The sequence below is a fragment of the Dendrobates tinctorius genome, unplaced genomic scaffold (assembly GCF_039654945.1).
Source record: "Dendrobates tinctorius isolate UK_male_01 unplaced genomic scaffold, ASM3965494v1 ptg000473l, whole genome shotgun sequence".
NCBI classification, from domain to species: Eukaryota; Metazoa; Chordata; class Amphibia; order Anura; family Dendrobatidae; genus Dendrobates; species Dendrobates tinctorius.
This window is the reverse complement of record NW_027362135.1, coordinates 1,039,158-1,062,355: the sequence shown is the minus strand read 5'-3', so window position 1 is coordinate 1,062,355 and position 23,198 is coordinate 1,039,158. Positions and strand designations below refer to the sequence as shown.

At 44.0% G+C, this 23,198-nt stretch overlaps 1 protein-coding gene across 4 annotated transcripts in view; it reads right to left on the bottom strand.

Moving 5' to 3' along the window:
• The window catches only part of KCNC1 (potassium voltage-gated channel subfamily C member 1), a 206,368-nt gene that overhangs the window by 60,881 nt on the left and 122,289 nt on the right, over positions 1-23,198 (bottom strand). For all 4 annotated transcript variants that reach the window (XM_073564689.1, XM_073564690.1, XM_073564691.1 and 1 more), the window contains one exon: positions 12,592-13,525. In XM_073564689.1, the coding sequence (XP_073420790.1) occupies positions 12,592-13,525 (934 nt within the window). The remainder of the gene's footprint in view (positions 1-12,591; positions 13,526-23,198) is intronic.

The window sequence follows — 23,198 nt, the reverse complement described above, 5'->3', positions numbered from 1 at the left end:
TTATTCTGTGATATGAGGAGTACTGCAGTTTATTCTGTGAGGTGAGGAATGCTGTAGTTTATTTTGTGATATGAGGAGTGCTGCGGTTTATTCTGTGAGGTGAGGAATGCTGTAGTTTATTTTGTGATATGAGGAGTGCTGCGGTTTATTCTGTGATATGAGGAGTGCTGCAGTTTATTTTGTGATGTGAGGAGTGCTGCAATTTATTCTGTGATGTGAGGAGTGCTGCAGTTTATTCTGTGATGTGAGGAGTGCTGCAGTTTATTCTGTGATGTGAGGAGTGCTACAGTTTATTCTGTGATATGAGGAGTGCTGCAGTTTATTCTGTGATAGGAGGAGTGCTGTAGTTTATTCTGTGATACGAGGAGTGCTACAGTTTATTCTGTGATACGAGGAGTGCTGCAGTTTATTCTGTGATACGAGGAGTGCTGCAGTTTATTCTGTGATATGAGGAGTGCTGCAGTTTATTCTGTGATATGAGGAGTGCTGCAGTTTATTCTGTGATATGAGGAGTGCTGCAGTTTATTCTGTGATATGAGGAGTGCTACAGTTTATTCTGTGATGAGGAGTGCTGCAGTTTATTCTGTGATATGAGGAGTGCTGCGGTTTATTCTGTGATATGAGGAGTGCTGCGGTTTATTCTGTGATATAAGGAGAGCTGCGATTTATTCTGTGATGTGAGGAGTGCTGCAGTTTATTCTGTGATGTGAGGAGTGCTGCAGTTTATTCTGTGATATTAGGAGTGCTGCGGTTTATTCTGTGATATGAGGAGTGCTGCAGATTATTCTGTGATGTGAGGAGTGCTGCAGTTTATTCTGTGATGTGAGGAGTGCTGCAGTTCATTCTGTGATGTGAGGAGTGCTGCAATTTATTCTGTGATATGAGGAGTGCTGCAGTTTATTCTGTGATGTGAGGAGTGCTGCGGTTTATTCTGTGATATGAGGAGTGCTGCGGTTTATTCTGTGATATGAGGAGTGCTGCAGATTATTCTGTGATGTGAGTACTGCAGTTTATTCTGTGATATGAGGAGTGCTGCAGTTTATTCTGTGATATGAGGAGTGCTGCAGAGACCTGCCACCTGAGGAGGAGGACTGTGATTGGACATCAGGAGTCTCTGACTGGATTTAAGACAGCCGACTCCCTAATTGTGTGCTGGTGTTTTTCCTGCCCTGAGGTTCTGGTTTCCAGTTCTGTTCCTGCCTTCTCAAGCTAAGTGTGCTCTGCTATTTTTTCACTTGAGATTTGGTCTGATTTACTCAGTTTTTGTGGTCAGCCAGCCCCTGCTGGGGCTGTGCTGAATTTCCATTCTTATGTCTCTGTTTATGCCAGTTTGCTTTTTGTCCCTGATCAGATTGGTCTCTTTTTGCTCTGTCTTCAGAATATACCAGAGTGCTGATATAGGGAATTGAAGTCTAGTGACTTCAGTGTTTTTTGTTATCAGAAAGTGTTGGACATTTTTTGTCAGGGTTTTGTGCGTGATTGCAGACAGCATCTTTCCTTTCCTGTCCTTTCTAGGTAGAGTGGGCCCCATTGTTTGCTTAGCCTATTTTTCTATCTGTGCTTGTGTTTTCATCTTGTCTCACTGACAATACATGTTTGGGGGCTGTCTATTGCTTTGGGGTCTGCTATGAGGCAGTTTAGATTTCCCCTTTTCTTGCTTTAGGTTTATTTAGTTCTCCGGCTGTGACGAGGTGTCTAGGATCATTAGTTGTGTGGATAGGATCAGGGGTCTGCAATCCGCTTAGTTACCAACCTCTCTGGTTTTCTGTGGCTTAAATTGTTTTTGTTTTTCCTCCTCGGTGACTCATTCATAACAGAATCACCAGCCATACCGCAGATTCTAGGGTACTCAAAAGCAGAATAAAAAAAAAAGAAAAAATGTCAGAATTTTTTTTTTTTTTTTTTTTATATGCATTTTTTCCTCTTTTTCTCTGAGGCCGTAGGAGGATTTTTTCCTTAATGGAGATTAAGCAATTGTTTGATCGTGTGGAGCAGCTCGCTGCTGAAGTGCGGGGAATTTCCGCCTATCTCGCTCAATCACATGCTACTGAAACCAAAATCCCTACTCCTGATGTGCTTTCTGGGGATCGGGCTAAATTTTTTAATTTTAAGAATAATTGTAAATTATTTCTTGACTTGAAGCCTAACTCATCGGGGAGCTCATCTCCTTGCTGCGCGGCGATCCCCAGGATTGGGCGTTTTCTTTGACACCTGAAAATCCTATTCTGACTAATGTGGATGCATTTTTTCAGGCCTTGGGGTTGTTGTATGATGAACCTAATGCTATTGATCAAGCTGAGAAAGCCCTATTGGCATTGAACCAGGGTCAGGATTCTGCAGAGTTATACAGTCAAAAATTCTGAAAGTGGGCGGTCCTTACTACATGGAATGATGGTGCCTTGGCAGCTCTCTTTCGCAAGGGTTTATCAGAAACCGTAAAAGATATTACGGTGGGATTTCCTGTTCCCTCTGGTCTTGACAATTCTATGTCATTAGCCATTTAAGTTGATCGGCGTTTACGTGAACGTAAAAGTACACGAGAGGTGTTGCCACCTTTTGAACAAATGTCTGAACCTATGCAATGTGATAGTTTTCTCTAGGGTGCAACGTCAGGAGTATAGAAGGCGTAATAAGCTGTGTTTTTTCTGTGGAGATGCCTCTCATATTATTTCTGTCTGCCCTAAACGAGAGAAACATTTTGCACACACATTTGTTGTGGGTGGCGTACAATCTAAGTTTCTTTTGGCAATTACTCTGATCTGCTCCTTATCCACATTTTCCGCTAAGGCTTTTGTGGATTCAGGAGCGGCTTTGAATCTGATGGATTTGGATTTTGCTAAACGTTGTGGTTTTCCCATGATACCTCTGCGGATGCCTATTCCTTTGAGGGGTATTGATGCTACTCCTTTGGCGGAGAATAAACCTCAGTTTTGGACCCAGGTGATAATGCGGGTCGCCCCTGACCACCAAGAAAATTGTAGATTTTTGGGAGTTATGACTGTGCAATTGAGTTGAGGCCTGGTTGTAAATTTCCCAAGGGTCGGCTTTTCAACCTATCTGTACCTGAACACGAGGCTATGCGATCTTATATTAAGGAGTCGTTGGAGAAGGGTCATATTAGACCATCCGCTTCGCCCTTAGGTGCTGTTTTTTTTTTCGTGGCGAAGAAAGATGGTTCATTAAGGCCTTGTATTGACTACCGTTCCCTTAACAAGATTACGGTTAAATATCAGTATCCGTTACCCCTGATTTCGGATTTATTCTCCAGAGTTAAAGGTGCCTGCTGGTTTACTAAGCTTGACCTCAGGGGGGCGTATAATCTTTTTCGCATCAAGCATGGGGATGAATAGAAGACGGCGTTTAATTCTCCGGAGGGACATTTTGAGTACCTGGTGATGCCTTTTGGGCTCACTAATGCCCCTTCTGTCTTCCAATCCTTCATGAATGATATTTTCCGGGACTTTGTGGATAAGTTTTTGATCATCTATTTGGATGATATTCTGATCTTTTCCACTGATTGGGATTCTCATGTGGAACATGTTCGGACTGTGTTCCGGATTTTGAGGGAGAATTTCCTGTATGTTAAGGGATCGAAATGCCTTTTTGGTGTACAGAGTATTTCATTTTTGTGATTTTCTTTGTCTCCGTCAACTATTGAAATGGACCCGGCCAAGGTACAGGCCATTTATGATTGGGTTCAGCCCACTTCTTTGAAGGCTCTCCAGAAGTTTTTGGCTTTTGCTAATTTTTATCGTAAATTTATAGCTAATTTTTCCGGTATTGCCAAACCTCTGACTGATCTGACCAAGAAGGGCGCTGATGTGCTGAATTGGTCTCCAGAGGCTGTTTTGGCATTTCAGGAGCTGAAGCGGAGGTTCACTTCTGCTCCGGTTTTACGGCAACCTGATGTTTCACTTCCATTTCAGGTAGAGGTAGATGCTTCGGAGATTGGTGCAGGAGCTGTTTTGTCGCAAAAGATCACGTGACTTCTAAAATGAATCCCTGTGCCTTCTTTTCCAGAATGTTCTCCCCATCTGAACGCAACTATGATGTGGGGAATCGGGAATTGTTGGCCATGAAGAGGGCATTCGAGGAGTGGAGACATTGGTTGGAGGGAGCTAGACACCAAGTTGTGGTCCTTACTGACCACAAGAATTTGATTAACCTGGAGTCGGCCAAACGCTTGAATCCTAGACAGGCTAGGTGGGCCTTGTTTTTCACGCGTTTTGATTTTGTGGTCTCCTTTCTTCCAGGCACTAAGAATGTTAAGTGTTGTGAGTTCATTTACCCCTTCACTACTGAGGCCCGAGGAACTCCCTCTTCTGGTGAAGGTAGTGAGCCTGATTGTCAAACACCTGGGGCTGATGATGATGACTGGCTGCGTGGAGTTAATGACTGGATATAAGGCTGCCGATGCCCTTCTGGCCTGCGGGTGATTTCTCTGTGGACTTCTAGGAAACCAGTCTGATTCCTGCTCATCTAAAGCTAAGATTTCTGCTTTGCCTTTTTGCATTAGTGTTTTGTTTTCCTTGCTTTTCTGTTCTGCCATTCCCTGCTGGGGTGAGCTGAATCTCCTTTTGCCTGTTGCTCTGTCTTCAGAATATTCCTGAGTACTGACATAGCCTTTTTGAAGCCTAGCGTCTTCAGGGCCTTTTTTACTGTCAGTTTGTTGGCTCTTATTTTCATAGGGTTTTTTCACGGATTGCAGACAGCAGCCTTCCTGTCCTTTCCTATCTAAGCTAGCTTGGGCCCCATCTTTGCTCAGTCTATCTTTCTGTCTGTGTTTTGTTCTTTCTTCTTGCTTCACCGTCATTATATGTGGGGGGCTGCCTTTTGCTTTGGGGTCTGCTCTGGGGCAGTTTAGATTTCCCTTTCTGTCTTTAGGCTATGTAGTCCTCCGGCTGTGATCGAGGGGCCTAGGGCATCATAGGAGCCCCCCACGGCTACTGCTAGTTGTGTTGATAGGTTCAGGGGTCTGCAATCCGATAGCTGCCAACTTCTCTGGTTTTCTGGACTTAGCTAGCATTTCTATTTTTGCCTCCTACGGTGACTCAATCATAACAGTTAAGGCAGACGCCCTTTCTAGGAGTTTCATTGCTGATTCTCCTATTGTGACCGAACCTACCATCCTAGGTGAGGGGGTAGTTCTTTCTGCTATCTCGCCCGATTTGACACATGCCCTGGAAGAATTTCAGGAGGACAAACCTGAGCGTTGTCCTATGGGAAAATTGTATGTTCCTGACCAGTGGAGGAAGAGAGTGATGTCTGAAGTTCATTGCTCTGCGTTGGCTGGTCATCCAGGTATTTTTGGTACCAGAGATTTGGTGAGTCGGTCTTTTTGGTGGCCCGCCTTATCTCGTGATGTCAGGAATTTTGTGCAGTCTTGTGGGACTTGTTCCCGGTGTAAACCCTGTTCTCGTTCTAGTGGGTTGTTGATGCCCTTGCCGGTGCCCAAGAGGCCATGGACCCATATCTCAATGGATTCTATTTCTGATCTTCCTGTCTCTCAGAGAATGACTGTTATCTGGGTGATTTGTGATAGATTTTCGAAGATGGTCCATCTTGTACCACTCCCAAAGCTGCCATCTTCCTCAGAGTTGGTGCCCTTGTTTTCACAACAGGTGGTTCGGTTGCATGGGATTCCTGAGAACATTGTGTCGGACAGAGGAGTCCAGTTTGTCTCCAGATTTTGGAAAGCTTTTTGTTCCAAGCTGGGAATTCAGTTATCCTTCTCCTCTGCGTTTCACCCACAGACCAATGGGCAGACTGAGAGAACAAACCAGACTTTGAAGTCTTATTTGAGATGTTTTATATCTGCTGATCAGGATGATTGGGTCTCATTTTTGCCCTTGCCGAATTCGCCCAAATAATAGAGCTAGTTCTGCCACATTGATGTCACCCTTTTTCTGTAACTTTGGGTTTCATCCTCGATTTTCTTCAGGGCAAGTGGAATCTTCAGCCTGCCCAGGTGTTGACACTGTGGTAGAGAGAATGCAGCAGATTTGGGACCAAGTGGTGGATAAGTTGTCCCTCTCTCAAGAAAAGGCCCAGCAGTTTTCCAACCGGCATAGGACCATTGGTCCCCGGTTTAAAGTGGGTGATATGGTTTGGTTGTCGTCAAAAAATATCCCTATGAAGGTTGCGTCTCCAAAGTTCAAGCCAAGATTTATTGGACCTTATAGGATTTTGGAGATTCTTAACCCGGTTTCTTTTCGATTGGCTCTTCCAGTTACATTTAAGATCCATAACGTGTTTCATAAGTCTCTGTTGAAGAGGTTTGTTGAGCCAGTGGTTCCTATGGCGGCACCTCCTGACCCTGTGTTGGTTCAGGGTAATGTGGAGTATGAGGTGGAGAAAATACTGGATTCTCGTCTGGCTAGACGGAGACTCCAGTATTTGGTCAAGTGGAAGGGTTATGGCCAGGAGGACAATTCTTGGGTCCCTGCCTCTGACATTCATGCCAATATATTGGTTCGTGCTTTTCACCGGGCCCATCCTGATCGGCCTGGTGGCGTGGATGAGGGTTCGGTGACCCCTCCTCAAGGGGGGGTATTGTTCTGAACTCATTTTCTTGTTTACCTCTGGCTTCTGGTGAGGGTGGTGGAGCTGGATGTGTTGACAGAGGAGTCGTGAGTCCTCCATCCGGGCTCCCTCTAGTGGTAACAGTAGGTAATGAAGCTGATCTAAATGGCAGAGACCTGCCACCTGAGGAGGAGGACTGTGATTGGACATCAGGAGTTTCTGACTGGATTTAAGACAGCGGACTCCCTAATTTTGTGCTGATTTTCCTGCCCTGAGGTTCTGGTTTCCAATTCTGTTCCTGCCTTCTCAAGCTAAGTGTGCTCTGCTATTTTTTCACTTGAGATTTGGTCTGATTTACTCAGTTTTTGTGGTCAGCCAGCCCCTGCTGGGGCTGTGCTGAATTTCCATTCTTATGTCTCTGTTTATGCCAGTTTGCTTTTTGTCCCTGATCAGATTGGTCTCTTTTTGCTCTGTCTTCGGAATATACCAGAGTGCTGATATAGGGAATTGAAGTCTAGTGACTTCAGTGTTTTTTGTTATCAGAAAGTGTTGGACATTTTTTGTCAGGGTTTTGTGTGTGATTGCAGACAGCATCTTTCCTTTCCTGTCCTTTCTAGGTAGTGTGGGCCCCATTGTTTGCTCAGCCTATTTTTCTATCTGTGTTTGTGTTTTCATCTTGTCTCACCGATAATACATGTTTGGGGGCTGTCTATTGCTTTGGGGTCTGCTATGGGGCAGTTTAGATTTCCCCTTTTCTTTCTTTAGGTTTATTTATTTCTCCGACTGTGACGAGGCGTCTAGGATCATCATAGGTACACTCCACGGCTACTGCTAGTTGTGTGGATAGGATCAGGGGTCTGCAATCCGCTTAGTTACCAACCTCTCTGGTTTTCTGTGGCTTAGCTTGTTTTTTCCTCCTCGGTGACTCATTCATAACTTGCAGTTTATTCTGTGATGTGACGAGTGCTGCAGTTTATTCTGTGATATGAGGAGTGCTGCAGTTTATTCTGTGATATGAGGAGTGCTGCAGTTTATTCTGTGATATGAGGAGTGCTGCGGTTTATTCTGTGATATGAGGAGTGCTGCTGTTTATTCTGTGATGTGAGGAGTGCTGCGGTTTATTCTGTGATATGAGGAGTGCTGCGGTTTATTCTGTGATATGAGGAGTGCTACAGTTTATTCTGTGATATGAGGAGTGCTGCGGTTTATTCTGTGATGTGAGGAGTGCTGCGGTTTATTCTGTGATATGAGGAGTGCTGCGGTTTATTCTGTGATATGAGGAGTGCTGCGGTTTATTCTGTGATGTGAGGAGTGCTGCGGTTTATTCTGTGATATGAGGAGTGCTGCGGTTTATTCTGTGATATGAGGAGTGCTGCGGTTTATTCTGTGATATGAGGAGTGCTGCGGTTTATTCTGTGATGTGAGGAGTGCTGCGGTTTATTCTGTGATATGAGGAGTGCTGCGGTTTATTCTGTGATATGAGGAGTGCTGCGGTTTATTCTGTGATATGAGGAGTGCTGCGGTTTATTCTGTGATGTGAGGAGTGCTGCGGTTTATTCTGTGATGTGAGGAGTGCTGCGGTTTATTCTGTGATGTGAGGAGTGCTGCGGTTTATTCTGTGATATGAGGAGTGCTGCGGTTTATTCTGTGATATGAGGAGTGCTGCGGTTTATTCTGTGATATGAGGAGTGCTGCGGTTTATTCTGTGATGTGAGGAGTGCTGCGGTTTATTCTGTGATATGAGGAGTGCTGCGGTTTATTCTGTGATATGAGGAGTGCTGCAGTTTATTCTGTGATGTGAGGAGTGCTGCAGTTTATTCTGTGATGTGAGGAGTGCTGCAACTTATTCTGTGATGTGAGGAGTGCTGCAGTTTATTCTGTGATGTGAGGAGTGCTGTAGTTTATTCTGTGATATGAGGAGTGCTGCAGTTTTTTCTGTGGTATGAGGAGTGCTGCAGTTTATTCAGTGATGTGAGGAGTGCTGCTTTATTCTGTGATATGAGGAGTGCTGCAGTTTATTCTGTGATATGAGGTGTGCTGCTGTTTATTCTGTGATATGAGGAGTGCTACAGTTTATTCTGTGATGTAACACAACAAGAGAACACAAAATGACAAATTTGCAAAAAATACTCTGCAGTAAAAAACATGACAGTAATCAGCAAGTGCTGTATAACAAATACAGGGTATTTAGTCGATACGTTTTTTGCAAAAAATGTATACCAAGCCGCTTCACCACGTCACGGTAACCCTTCACGAAGCAGTCCCTATCTAATGTATTTAAAACCTGAACACGTGAACAGTGTCTGAATGAACAGGATAAAGACAGGCGCCTCCTAGTATATGGGCTTGTGGTGTAAGACAGCTCATTTATGTGCATGTTACACAGGAGAGGGGTGGGGTCTCCCAAACCATGCTGAGCAAGGAAAAAACGAATTAAAAACATATGTGACATGCACAAGTGTGAACAAGTCGGTCAGACAATGCTCACACCACCCAATGGCTGAAACACAACAAGAGAACACAAAATGACAAATTTGCAAAAAATACTCTGCAGTAAAAAACATGACAGTAATCAGCAAGTGCTGTATAACAAATACAGGGTATTTAGTTTATTCTGTGATATGAGGAGTGCTGCGGTTTATTCTGTGGTATGAGAAGTGCTGCAGTTTATTCTGTGATGTGAGGAGTGCTTCAGTTTATTCTGTGATATGAGGAGTGCTGCAGTTTATTCTGTGATACGAGTGCTGCAGTTTATTCTGTGGTATGAGGAGTGCTGCAGTTTATTCTGTGATATGAGGAGTGCTGCAGTTTATTCTGTGATGTGAGGAGTGCTGCAGTTTATTCTGTGATATGAGGAGTGCTGCAGTTTATTCTGTGATATGAGGAGTGCCGCAGTTTATTCTGTGATATGAGGAGTGCTGCGGTTTATTCTGTGATGTGAGGAGTGCCGCGGTTTATTCTGTGATGTGAGGAGTGCCGCAGTTTATTCTGTGATATGAGGAGTGCCGCGGTTTATTCTGTGATATGAGGAGTGCCGCGGTTTATTCTGTGATATGAGGAGTGCTGCGGTTTATTCTGTGATATGAGGAGTGCTGCGGTTTATTCTGTGATGTGAGGAGTGCCGCAGTTTATTCTGTAATATGAGGAGTGCTGCGGTTTATTCTGTGATATGAGGAGTGCTGCGGTTTATTCTGTGATGTGAGGAGTGCTGCAGTTTATTCTGTGATGTGAGGAGTGCTGCAGTTTATTCTGTGACGTGAGGAGTGCTGCAGTTTATTCTGTGATATGAGGAGTGCTGCAGTTTATTCTGTGATGTGAGGAGTGCCGCAGTTTATTCTGTGATATGAGGAGTGCTGCAGTTTATTCTGTGATGTGAGGAGTGCTGCGGTTTATTCTGTGATATGAGGAGTGCTGCAGTTTATTCTGTGATGTGAGGAGTGCTGCGGTTTATTCTGTGATGTGAGGAGTGCCGCAGTTTATTCTGTGATATGAGGAGTGCTGCGGTTTATTCTGTGATATGAGGAGTGCTGCGGTTTATTCTGTGATGTGAGGAGTGCTGCAGTTTATTCTGTGATGTGAGGAGTGCTGCAGTTTATTCTGTGATGTGAGGAGTGCTGCAGTTTATTCTGTGATGTGAGGAGTGCTGCAGTTTATTCTGTGACGTGAGGAGTGCCGCAGTTTATTCTGTGATATGAGGAGTGCTGCAGTTTATTCTGTGATATGAGGAGTGCTGCAGTTTATTCTGTGATGTGAGGAGTGCCGCAGTTTATTCTGTGATATGAGGAGTGCTGCAGTTTATTCTGTGATGTGAGGAGTGCTGCGGTTTATTCTGTGATGTGAGGAGTGCTGCAGTTTATTCTGTGATGTGAGGAGTGCTGCAGTTTATTCTGTGATGTGAGGAGTGCTGCAGTTTATTCTGTGACGTGAGGAGTGCCGCAGTTTATTCTGTGATATGAGGAGTGCTGCAGTTTATTCTGTGATGTGAGGAGTGCCGCAGTTTATTCTGTGATATGAGGAGTGCTGCAGTTTATTCTGTGATGTGAGGAGTGCTGCGGTTTATTCTGTGATATGAGGAGTGCTGCAGTTTATTCTGTGATATGAGGAGTGCTGCGGTTTATTCTGTGATGTGAGGAGTGCCGCAGTTTATTCTGTGATATGAGGAGTGCTGCGGTTTATTCTGTGATATGAGGAGTGCTGCGGTTTATTCTGTGATGTGAGGAGTGCTGCAGTTTATTCTGTGATGTGAGGAGTGCTGCAGTTTATTCTGTGATGTGAGGAGTGCTGCAGTTTATTCTGTGATGTGAGGAGTGCTGCAGTTTATTCTGTGACGTGAGGAGTGCCGCAGTTTATTCTGTGATATGAGGAGTGCTGCAGTTTATTCTGTGATATGAGGAGTGCCGCAGTTTATTCTGTGATATGAGGAGTGCTGCGGTTTATTCTGTGATATGAGGAGTGCTGCGGTTTATTCTGTGATGTGAGGAGTGCCGCAGTTTATTCTGTGATATGAGGAGTGCTGCGGTTTATTCTGTGACGTGAGGAGTGCTGCAGTTTATTCTGTGATATGAGGAGTGCTGCGGTTTACTCTGTGATATGAGGAGTGCTGCGGTTTATTCTGTGATGTGAGGAGTGCTGCAGTTTATTCTGTGATGTGAGTGCTGTAGTTTATTGTGATGTGAGGAGTGCTGCAGGTAATTCCGTGATGTGAGGTGTGCTGCAGTTTAAAATCAGTAATACTGATTTCCTCCACCATTTTGCAAAATGACTGCAATGAGCCCAAAAATGTGATTAATGAACAGATGTGGAAACAACATGTACACAGGGGTGACATTAAATAATGTAAGAAAAACAAAGACTTACCCTAAGGTAGCTGCGCTTGTATCTGTGCTTCTGGTGTCCACCAACGAGGTACTGGAAACCATTCAGAGAAGAACTAGAAGTTCTTCATGTTGCTTTGTTTTTCTCACATTACAGGACAGCATGCAACTATGAGGCTCTAGTCTACAGGGTGAATGACTAGAATGACTTCTCGCCCCAGGATGAGCGGCTTGCTGTCTTTTCATCACTTTCTGGACATTTAGCTTTGTTAGTGAAAGTGATTTCGCTGGTGAATTATTTAACAATGAAATGGTCTCTTGCCTTCAATATATAAACACTCGTAAATCATTATCATGAACAATGCAAACATGTTTCTGGAATATTTCAAGACTGTATTGGTCACAATATAATTATCTGGTCAGTTTGTACCCTGGCATATTAATGGCACTAATATTCCATGGGTAGAGGTAGAGAACGGGGTGAAATCATCAAAGCCCCAGTGTTAGATGCAAAAACATCTCATAAAACTGAGAAATCCAAGAGGAACCACAAGCCAGTGGATTCGGTCCTGTGTCCAGCACACCCTAGGGCCTTGTCAACCAGCACCGCTCTACATATTCACCCTCCTCACGAAATCCAGAAAATTTCTCCACTAGCAAAAAAATAAGTATTGTCCTAAGACAGAGTGGAGAAGAGACGCTTTTAGATGCTGGCAGGAACAAGTCCTACAGCACTAACCAATAACACTAAAAAGTTGTTCTCCTCAAGTAAATTCAGCTAAAACTCCTTGATTTGAGCTCTCCCATCAGCTTCACTGTAGGTTTTCTAGCAGGTTCCTTTTTATCGCAAAACACTTTTGCGAGTTTTTGTTTTTTATATCTATAGAGCTGAAGACTAAATCATGCAGAATTAGATTCATCAAAATTACAAACCAGCTCATCAGCTCTACCATATGAGCCAAATCCATTGTTGCCTTAGTGAAACATAGAAGATTTATAGTCCAGGAATCTCTAAGGTTTAGTGATCTCCACCAAAGAATGGGAATCCCTCCTACTATGGAAAACCAGGCTGATCTGCCCTAATCCTGGCTCGTCTCACTTGTATCTTGCTCCACATGCACCGCAGAATGTGCGCTATGGGACCATCAGTGGATAAATGCCCTAAGCATTTCTTAGATAAGACGGTTAGTTTAACAGAATTCTCTGCAAGGAATGGATGACGATCAGATAGACATTCCTCTAAGGGGTTTCCTACCTGCTCTGTTCATTTCTAAAATTTCTTCTTGTGCGAGTGGGCAAGTGTCGCTCTGAGTGCTGTGATGTGGAGAATTTACAATAGATTTACAATAATTGGGGGATCCCACTTGTGGAGGGCGCGGAATATGCTTCTTATTTTTCTTTGGTAGCTTCTGCTTGGCCATAGCTAAGGAATAATACATTCCAAAATTGTTCACAATGACAGGTACAGGCATAGCAATAGTCAGCACGCCAGCAAGAGCGCACAATGCTCCCACCAGCATGCCAGACCATGTCTGAGGATACATGTCTCCGTAGCCAAGTGTGGTCATGGTGACAACAGCCCACCAGAAGCCGATCGGGATATTTTTAAAATGAGTATGTTCACTGGCACTAGGATCATTTGGGTTAGCACCTATTCTCTCAGCATAATAGATCATTGTGGCAAAAATTAACACTCCTAATGCCAAGAATATTATGAGCAGCAGGAATTCATTTGTACTAGCACGAAGAGTATGCCCAAGAACCCTTAGACCAACAAAATGTCTTGTCAGCTTGAAGATTCGAAGAATTCTCACAAATCGTACAACTCTTAAGAAGCCCAAGACGTCCTTAGCAGCTTTGGAAGACAGGCCGCTAAGTCCAACTTCAAGATAGAAAGGTAGAATGGCCACAAAGTCAATGATGTTTAAAGTGTTTCTTATAAATTCCACCTTATTAGGACAGAATGTGATCCTCATCAGGAACTCGAATGTAAACCACACCACGCAGACGCCTTCGATGTAAGTCAGGAAGGCTTCAGTCTCCGAAGCAAGGTAAAATCGCTGATGAGTTTCATTCCCAACTATTTCAGTCTCGGTCTTGTTCACGATGGGGTTAAATCGCTCATGAGTCTCGAGGCAGAAGGTGGTGATGGAAACCAGAATGAAGAAGAGGGAGGCAAATGCAACATACTGTAAAACAAAAGCAGAAGAGTGGGATCATGAGTAGATGGCTCGAGAAAGACAGAGTTTATACAGTTCATGTTCTGTAACCCTGATAACTTCGTAGGACTGCGCTCAATCGTCTACAGCAATCGCTAACTTACAAGCCACTGAAACAATTAGGCTTGCAGCCTCTAATCCCATGGATTAGCTCAGACTCACAGCCTGGGAGGAGGATCCTGAATACACATGACCTACTGAACGGATTGATATAGAAGTATGAAAAGAGAAGAAACCCTAAGCAAGAGTCTGACGGGTGAAATACTTGACACCTCCATCCGTGATCCCCACACAGGTGTGTAACCTAAGAGGCTTCATCACTAATGGACGAGATGAATATTTGTGTGTGTTTGCCCAGCCAGCCCAATATGGAAGCCATTAGTTTATAATGCACACCGCTAACACCTACTGCACACTCCTGAGACAATTGTAGCGAATGAAGCATTTCTTAGTTATAATTTTTCTTCTCAATCTCAGGAATTTACTAAAACATTTCCTTCCCTTATTTCTTATCCAATACAGATTGTGAGGAAAGCTGTAGCAGTCCCCGGGTTTGGATATGGACTGTTTGGCCCTTAGAGTCCATGCTGAATAGTCAGGGGTTCAGCGCCACATGTCTGCCGCATGATCTGTATCCTGCCTTATACAGTTTCTGTCATTACCTGCTGCCATCACGTTCACATTATATTTACCCTGTAATTTAGGAAATAAGAACAATGTCTCACAAGTGCAGACAGTGTCATGTAAAAGTTTTGGCACCCCGATCAAAATTGCTGTTACTGTGAACAGTTAAGCAAGTTGAAGATAATCAATGATCTCTAAAAGGCCTCAAGTTACAGATGATACCTTTCCTTTGTATTTTAGGAACAAAAAAATATTGTAATCTTTTACATTTTAAAAATTACAAAAAGGAAAATGGGCCTGTGTAAAAGATTGGTCAATCTGCACCTGCATGGCTAGCACCTAGTAGCGCCCCCTTTTGAAAGTATCAGAGCTTGTAAAAAGAGATGAGCGAAATTATTCAGAAAATGATCGCCAGACATAAATTCGGCATGAATATGGCACATTCGGATTCGTGATTGTAAATACGAGCAAAAATCAGTAACATTTGGTAAAAGTGCGGAAGTCTTTGCGTTGCCACCAAAATATTTTCTGCACTTTAGCAATGATAATGGTGGTGTTTGATGAGGGGGGGGGTTCGCAGAGCTCAGAGACGCAATCATGTGTTTGCCTAACTTTATTTGTGCACATTGCGGCTGGCCAATCAGGGCGCAGGACACACCCACAATGTCCTGACACTACGGCTTGTGTCATTGGCTGCTGAAATCACATGTCCCTCTCCATATAAATAACGGACATCTTGTTTTAGCGCCATTTTGACACTGTTACAGCGCAGAGAGGTTGCTCCTGACGCTGCCACTGTTAGCTGCGAGAAATTGGCTAATTAGCTAGGCGGTTGTATATCACTCTAATAATGGAGCTAGATAGTGTCCAGTGTGGCTGTAAGATTTACCTTCCGGAATTTTTATTTTTTTTGTGGTTCTCAGACAAATCCAGCAGGGCACATGTCCTACAAGTGTGCTGTGTGCGGCTTCTATAGTGCTCCCTGCACGAGTATAGCACTCTAATATTACCTCAGTAGGTGAATGTGAGGCCGCCGGCTGGATCCCACCTTGTAACTAGTTAGATAGGAGGTTGTATATCACTCTAATAATGGAGCTAGATAGTGTCCAGTGTGGCTGTAAGATTTACCTTCCGGAATTTTTATTTTTTTTGTGGTTCTCAGACAAATCCAGCAGGGCACATATCCTACAAGTGTGCTGTGTGCGGCTTCTATAGTGCTCCCTGCACGAGTATAGCACTCTAATATTACCTCAGTAGGTGAATGTGAGGCCGCCGGCTGGATCCCACCTTGTAGCTAGTTAGATAGGAGGTTGTATATCAGTCAGATCCTGTAGGCAGCTACTGCCCAGTGTGGCTGTAACATTTACCTTAATAATGTTATTTTCTGGCCATACTGAGGTGTACAGACAGTCAGCAGGGCACATATCCTACAAGTGTGCTGTGTGCGGCTTCTATAGTGCTCCCTGCACGAGTATAGCACTCTAATATTACCTCAGTAGGTGAATGTGAGGCCGCCTGCTGGATCCCACCTTGTAGCTAGTTAGATAGGAGGTTGTATATCAGTCAGATCCTGTAGGCAGCTACTGCCCAGTGTGGCTGTAACATTTACCTTAATAATGTTATTTTCTGGCCATACTGAGGTGTACAGACAGTCAGCAGGGCACATGTCCTACAAGTGTGCTGTGTGCGGCTTCTATAGTGCTCCCTGCACGAGTAGAGCACTCTAATATTACCTCAGTAGGTGAATGTGAGGCCGCCGGCTGGATCCCACCTTGTAACTAGTTAGATAGGAGGTTGTATATCAGTCAGATCCTGTAGGCAGCTACTGCCCAGTGTGACTGTAACATTTACCTTAATAATGTTATTTTCTGGCCATACTGAGGTGTACAGACAGTCAGCAGGGCACATGTCCTACAAGTGTGCTGTGTGCGGCTTCTATAGTGCTCCCTGCACGAGTAGAGCACTCTAATATTACCTCAGTAGGTGAATGTGAGGCCGCCGGCTGGATCCCACCTTGTAACTAGTTAGCTAGGAGGTTGTATATCAGTCAGATCCTGTAGGCAGCTACTGCCCAGTGTGACTGTAACATTTACCTTAATAATGTTATTTTCTGGTCATACTGAGGTGTACAGACAGTCAGCAGGGCACATGTCCTACAAGTGTGCTGTGTGCGGCTTCTATAGTGCTCCCTGCACGAGTATAGCACTCTAATATTACCTCAGTAGGTGAATGTGAGGCCGCCGGCTGGATCCCACCTTGTAGCTAGTTAGATAGGAGGTTGTATATCAGTCAGATCCTGTAGGCAGCTACTGCCCAGTGTGGCTGTAACATTTACCTTAATAATGTTATTTTCTGGTCATACTGAGGTGTACAGACAGTCAGCAGGGCACATGTCCTACAAGTGTGCTGTGTGCGGCTTCTATAGTGCTCCCTGCACGAGTATAGCACTCTAATATTACCTCAGTAGGTGAATGTGAGGCCGCCGGCTGGATCCCACCTTGTAGCTAGTTAGATAGGAGGTTGTATATCAGTCAGATCCTGTAGGCAGCTACTGCCCAGTGTGGCTGTAACATTTACCTTAATAATGTTATTTTCTGGCCATACTGAGGTGTACAGACAGTCAGCAGGACACATGTCCTACAAGTGTGCTGTGTGCGGCTTCTATAGTGCTCCCTGCACGAGTATTGCACTCTAATATTACCTCAGTAGGTGAATGTGAGGCCGCCTGCTGGATCCCACCTTGTAGCTAGTTAGATAGGAGGTTGTATATCAGTCAGATCCTGTAGGCAGCTACTGCCCAGTGTGGCTGTAACATTTACCTTAATAATGTTATTTTCTGCCCATACTGAGGTGTACAGACAGTCAGCAGGGCACATGTCCTACAAGTGTGCTGTGTGCGGCTTCTATAGTGCTCCCTGCACGAGTAGAGCACTCTAATATTACCTCAGTAGGTGAATGTGAGGCCGCCGGCTGGATCCCACCTTGTAGCTAGTTAGATAGGAGGTTGTATATCAGTCAGATCCTGTAGGCAGCTACTGCCCAGTGTGGCTGTAACATTTACCTTAATAATGTTATTTTCTGGCCATACTGAGGTGCACAGACAGTCAGCAGGACACATGTCCTACAAGTGTGCTGTGTGCGGCTTCTATAGTGCTCCCTGCACGAGTAGAGCACTCTAATATTACCTCAGTAGGTGAATGTGAGGCCGCCGGCTGGATCCCACCTTGTAGCTAGTTAGATAGGAGGTTGTATATCAGTCAGATCCTGTAGGCAGCTACTGCCCAGTGTGGCTGTAACATTTACCTTAATAATGTTATTTTCTGCCCATACTGAGGTGTACAGACAGTCAGCAGGGCACATGTCCTACAAGTGTGCTGTGTGCGGCTTCTATAGTGCTCCCTGCACGAGTAGAGCACTCTAATATTACCTCAGTAGGTGAATGTGAGGCCGCCGGCTGGATCCCACCTTGTAGCTAGTTAGATAGGAGGTTGTATATCAGTCAGATCCTGTAGGCAGCTACTGCCCAGTGTGGCTGTAACATTTACCTTAATAATGTTATTTTCTGGCCATACTGAGGTGCACAGACAGTCAGCAGGACACATGTCCTACAAGTGTGCTGTGTGCGGCTTCTATAGTGCTCCCTGCACGAGTAGAGCACTCTAATATTACCTCAGTAGGTGAATGTGAGGCCGCCGGCTGGATCCCACCTTGTAGCTAGTTAGATAGGAGGTTGTATATCAGTCAGATCCTGTAGGCAGCTACTGCCCAGTGTGGCTGTAACATTTACCTTAATAATGTTATTTTCTGGCCATACTGAGGTGTACAGACAGTCAGCAGGACACATGTCCTACAAGTGTGCTGTGTGCGGCTTCTATAGTGCTCCCTGCACGAGTATTGCACTCTAATATTACCTCAGTAGGTGAATGTGAGGCCGCCTGCTGGATCCCACCTTGTAGCTAGTTAGATAGGAGGTTGTATATCAGTCAGATCCTGTAGGCAGCTACTGCCCAGTGTGGCTGTAACATTTACCTTAATAATGTTATTTTCTGCCCATACTGAGGTGTACAGACAGTCAGCAGGGCACATGTCCTACAAGTGTGCTGTGTGCGGCTTCTATAGTGCTCCCTGCACGAGTAGAGCACTCTAATATTACCTCAGTAGGTGAATGTGAGGCCGCCGGCTGGATCCCACCTTGTAGCTAGTTAGATAGGAGGTTGTATATCAGTCAGATCCTGTAGGCAGCTACTGCCCAGTGTGGCTGTAACATTTACCTTAATAATGTTATTTTCTGGCCATACTGAGGTGCACAGACAGTCAGCAGGGCACATGTCCTACAAGTGTGCTGTGTGCGGCTTCTATAGTGCTCCCTGCACGAGTAGAGCACTCTAATATTACCTCAGTAGGTGAATGTGAGGCCGCCGGCTGGATCCCACCTTGTAGCTAGTTAGATAGGAGGTTGTATATCAGTCAGATTCTGTAGGCAGCTACTGCCCAGTGTGGCTGTAACATTTACCTTAATAATGTTATTTTCTGCCCATACTGAGGTGCACAGACAGTCAGCAGGACACATGTCCTACAAGTGTGCTGTGTGCGGCTTCTATAGTGCTCCCTGCACGAGTATAGCACTCTAATATTACCTCAGTAGGTGAATGTGAGGCCGCCGGCTGGATCCCACCTTGTAGCTAGTTAGATAGGAGGTTGTATATCAGTCAGATCCTGTAGGCAGCTACTGCCCAGTGTGGCTGTAACATTTACCTTAATAATGTTATTTTCTGGTCATACTGAGGTGTACAGACAGTCAGCAGGACACATGTCCTACAAGTGTGCTGTGTGCGGCTTCTATAGCGCTCCCTGCACGAGTATAGCACTCTAATATTACCTCAGTAGGTGAATGTGAGGCCGCCGGCTGGATCCCACCTTGTAACTAGTTAGATAGGAGGTTGTATATCAGTCAGATCCTGTAGGCAGCTACTGCCCAGTGTGGCTGTAACATTTACCTTAATAATGTTATTTTCTGGTCAGACTGAGGTGTACAGACAGTCAGCAGGGCACATGTCCTACAAGTGTGCTGTGTGCGGCTTCTATAGTGCTCCCTGCATGAGTATATCACTCTAATATTACCTCAGTAGGTGAATGTGAGGCCGCCGGCTGGATCCCACCTTGTAGCTAGTTAGATAGGAGGTTGTATATCAGTCAGATCCTGTAGGTAGCTACTGCCCAGTGTGGCTGTAACATTTACCTTAATAATGTTATTTTCTGGTCAGACTGAGGTGTACAGACAGTCAGCAGGGCACATGTCCTACAAGTGTGCTGTGTGCGGCTTCTATAGTGCTCTCTGCACGAGTATAGCACTCTAATATTACCTCAGTAGGTGAACGTGAGGCCGCCGGCTGGATCCCACCTTGTAGCTAGTTAGATAGGAGGTTGTATATCAGTCAGATCCTGTAGGCAGCTACTGCCCAGTGTGGCTGTAACATTTACCTTAATAATGTTATTTTCTGGTCAGACTGAGGTGTACAGACAGTCAGCAGGACACATGTCCTACAAGTGTGCTGTGTGCGGCTTCTATAGTGCTCTCTGCACGAGTATAGCACTCTAATATTACCTCAGTAGGTGAATGTGAGGCCGCCGGCTGGATCCCACCTTGTAGCTAGTTAGATAGGAGGTTGTATATCAGTCAGATCCTGTAGGTAGCTACTGCCCAGTGTGGCTGTAACATTTACCTTAATAATGTTATTTTCTGGCCATACTGAGGTGCACAGACAGCAGGGCACATGTCCTACAAGTGTGCTGTGTGCGGCTTCTATAGTGCTCCCTGCACGAGTATAGCACTCTAATATTACCTCAGTAGGTGAATGTGAGGCCGCCGGCTGGATCCCACCTTGTAACTAGTTAGATAGGAGGTTGTATATCAGTCAGATCCTGTAGGTAGCTACTGCCCAGTGTGGCTGTAACATTTACCTTAATAATGTTATTTTCTGGCCATACTGAGGTGCACAGACAGCAGGGCACATGTCCTACAAGTGTGCTGTGTGCGGCTTCTATAGTGCTCCCTGCACGAGTATAGCACTCTAATATTACCTCAGTAGGTGAATGTGAGGCCGCCGGCTGGATCCCACCTTGTAGCTAGTTAGATAGGAGGTTGTATATCAGTCAGATCCTGTAGGCAGCTACTGCCCAGTGTGGCTGTAACATTTACCTTAATAATGTTATTTTCTGGTCATACTGAGGTGTACAGACAGTCAGCAGGACACATGTCCTACAAGTGTGCTGTGTGCGGCTTCTATAGTGCTCCCTGCACGAGTATAGCACTCTAATATTACCTCAGTAGGTGAATGTGAGGCCGCCGGCTGGATCCCACCTTGTGATTTAGTGCTGTTTTGAAATAAAACTGTCTGCAGACCTAAGGCACGCAAAAAAAGTTATAATTTATTCTGTTGCTAAATGTGGAACAGCCTGCTGTATCCCACGTTGTCATTTTGTGGCGGTGATAGTAACCTGTCTGCAGACCTAAGGCACATTAAAACACAATTATAATTTTTCTGTTGCAAAATGTTAGACAACCCACTGTACCACACTTTGTCATTTGTTTGCGTGGAAATTACCGTAAGCTGTAGAGGCCGGATCCAAATTCTTCTGTTATTAACGTCATACAGTAAGGCCCCTTTCACACATGCGGTTTTTGCTGTGAGGCACAATCCGTCGGTTCGAGTGATCCGTCGCAAATTGTGAAAAACTGATGCGACGGATCCGTTTTTTCAGTTTTTTGACGGATCCGTCGAAAGGAATAGATGGAAAGAATAGATAGAAAGACTAGATAGATAGATAGAATAGTTAGACAGACAGAAAGAATAGATAGAAAGAATAGATAGAAAGAAAGAATGGATAGATAGAATAGATAGAAAGAATGGATAGATAGAATTGATAGAAAGAATAGAAAGAATAGATAGAAAGATAGAATAGATAGAAAGAATAGGCAGAATAGATAGATAGAATAGATAGACAGAATAGATAGATAGTCCATCAAAAAAGAAAGCAGCACAATCATGTTAGTTTTCAATAAAGTTCTTCTTTACTAGCACATATGCATGGGCACATAGTCATACGGGCTATTAGCACTTTATTGAAAACTAACATGGTGTGCTGATTTCTTTTTTGATGGACTATCTGGAGGTTCGGTATGTACCTGGAGGGCCAGCACTCGAATCCTTTTTCTATTTTGTGCTTTTTTTTCAATTTTTTTCTATAGATAGATAGAATAGATAGACAGGTAGGAAGAATAGATAGATAGATAGATAGATAGATAGATAGATAAAAATCAGGCAGCCTCCAGTTCAAGGAAAAATTGTCGACTTTAATCCAGCGCCAAGTGGTGCAACGTTTCGCCCTCACAGCACGGTCTTTGTCAAGCACAGTGTTACCATAGAATAGTGCACTTTTTATACATATCTCTTCAATTTACCAATATACAAAAATTAGTATATATTAAATATAAATCATAATCAAAGTGTATAAAAATTACATTGCAGTAAATATGAGAACCATCATAGTGTTTAGATATATAAGGTGCATGTTAGAGTGCAAAAAATTATATCCAGCCGCACCTCCAATCATTGATCCAGCTAGATTAAGAATGATTAAAAGGTGTCAAACACCTATGTGATATTTACAATGCATAAACATTATAAATCACCAGGAGCACTGAGACCCATGTTGTAGTTCCACCATAACAGCGTTTTCAGAGCACAACTGAGCATGTCAGTAATCAGATGATCCCGATTGGCCACTCGACAGTGATGTCAGCGATGATATCAATGCACAAGCTCACTAGGCATTTCCACGCCCTGCTCCACCATTACAAGTGCTGGCAACTATGCCCACACAGTATTTCATAAGAAAAACCAGCATTTGTTCACAAAAGAGATAAATCTCAATACTTAAATGGAATGGAGCACTTGAAGTGGTCGTATTAAGTGATGAACTGGACACCCAAAACATTCAGAACAATTGCTGTGCATAAGCCACAAGCACTACGCTACATGCCCCCTAGAGGACACAGGCGGAGTAGCAGCACACAGCCAGCAATCACAGAAGGGATTAACCCTCTGTGTGATTAATACTGTGTGGGCATAGTTGCCAGCACTTGTAATGGTGGAGCAGGGCGTGGAAATGCCTAGTGAGCTTGTGCGTTGATATCATCGCTGACATCACTGTCGAGTGGCCAATCGGGATCATCTGATTACTGACATGCTCAGTTGTGCTCTGAAAACGCTGTTATGGTGGAGCTACAACATGGGTCTCAGTGCTCCTGGTGATTTATAATGTTTATGCATTGTAAATATCACATAGGTGTTTGACACCTTTTAATCATTGTTAATCTACCTGGATCAATGATTGGAGGTGCGGCTGGATATAATTTTTTGCACTCTAACATGCACCTTATATATGTAAACACTATGATGGTTCTCATATTTACTGCAATGTAATTTTCATACACTTTGATTATGATTTATATTTAATATATGCTAATTTTTGTATATTGGTACATTGAAGAGATATGTATAAAAAGTGCACTATTCTATGGTAACACTGTGCTTGACAAAGACCGTGCTGTGAGGTCGAAACGTTGCACCACTTGGCGCTGGATTAAAGTCCACAATTTTTCCTTGAACTGGAGGCTGCCTGATTTTTTCCCATTTATATTTTTGCATTGGACAACCGCATTTCTCAGGAAGTATTGCACCCAATATCTCCTCAAGTTTGTGCTGCTGTCTGTTTTTTCTATTTAGCTATTTTTGTCCACTGATAGCTTGCACTAAATAAGCTTTTTTGTTTGATATATATATTTTTTGTCTGTGGACTATGGATATGGATTCAGATGAGCCTGTTTTTTTTCCAACAGTGTGGAGGACAAGGAGAGGATCACAGGGGCTATAGAGGTGGTCCTGCTGCATTTCTGAATAACCCTTCTGTGTGAGAAACAAAGAAAAGATATGAGAGTGACTCAACTACAATTGAG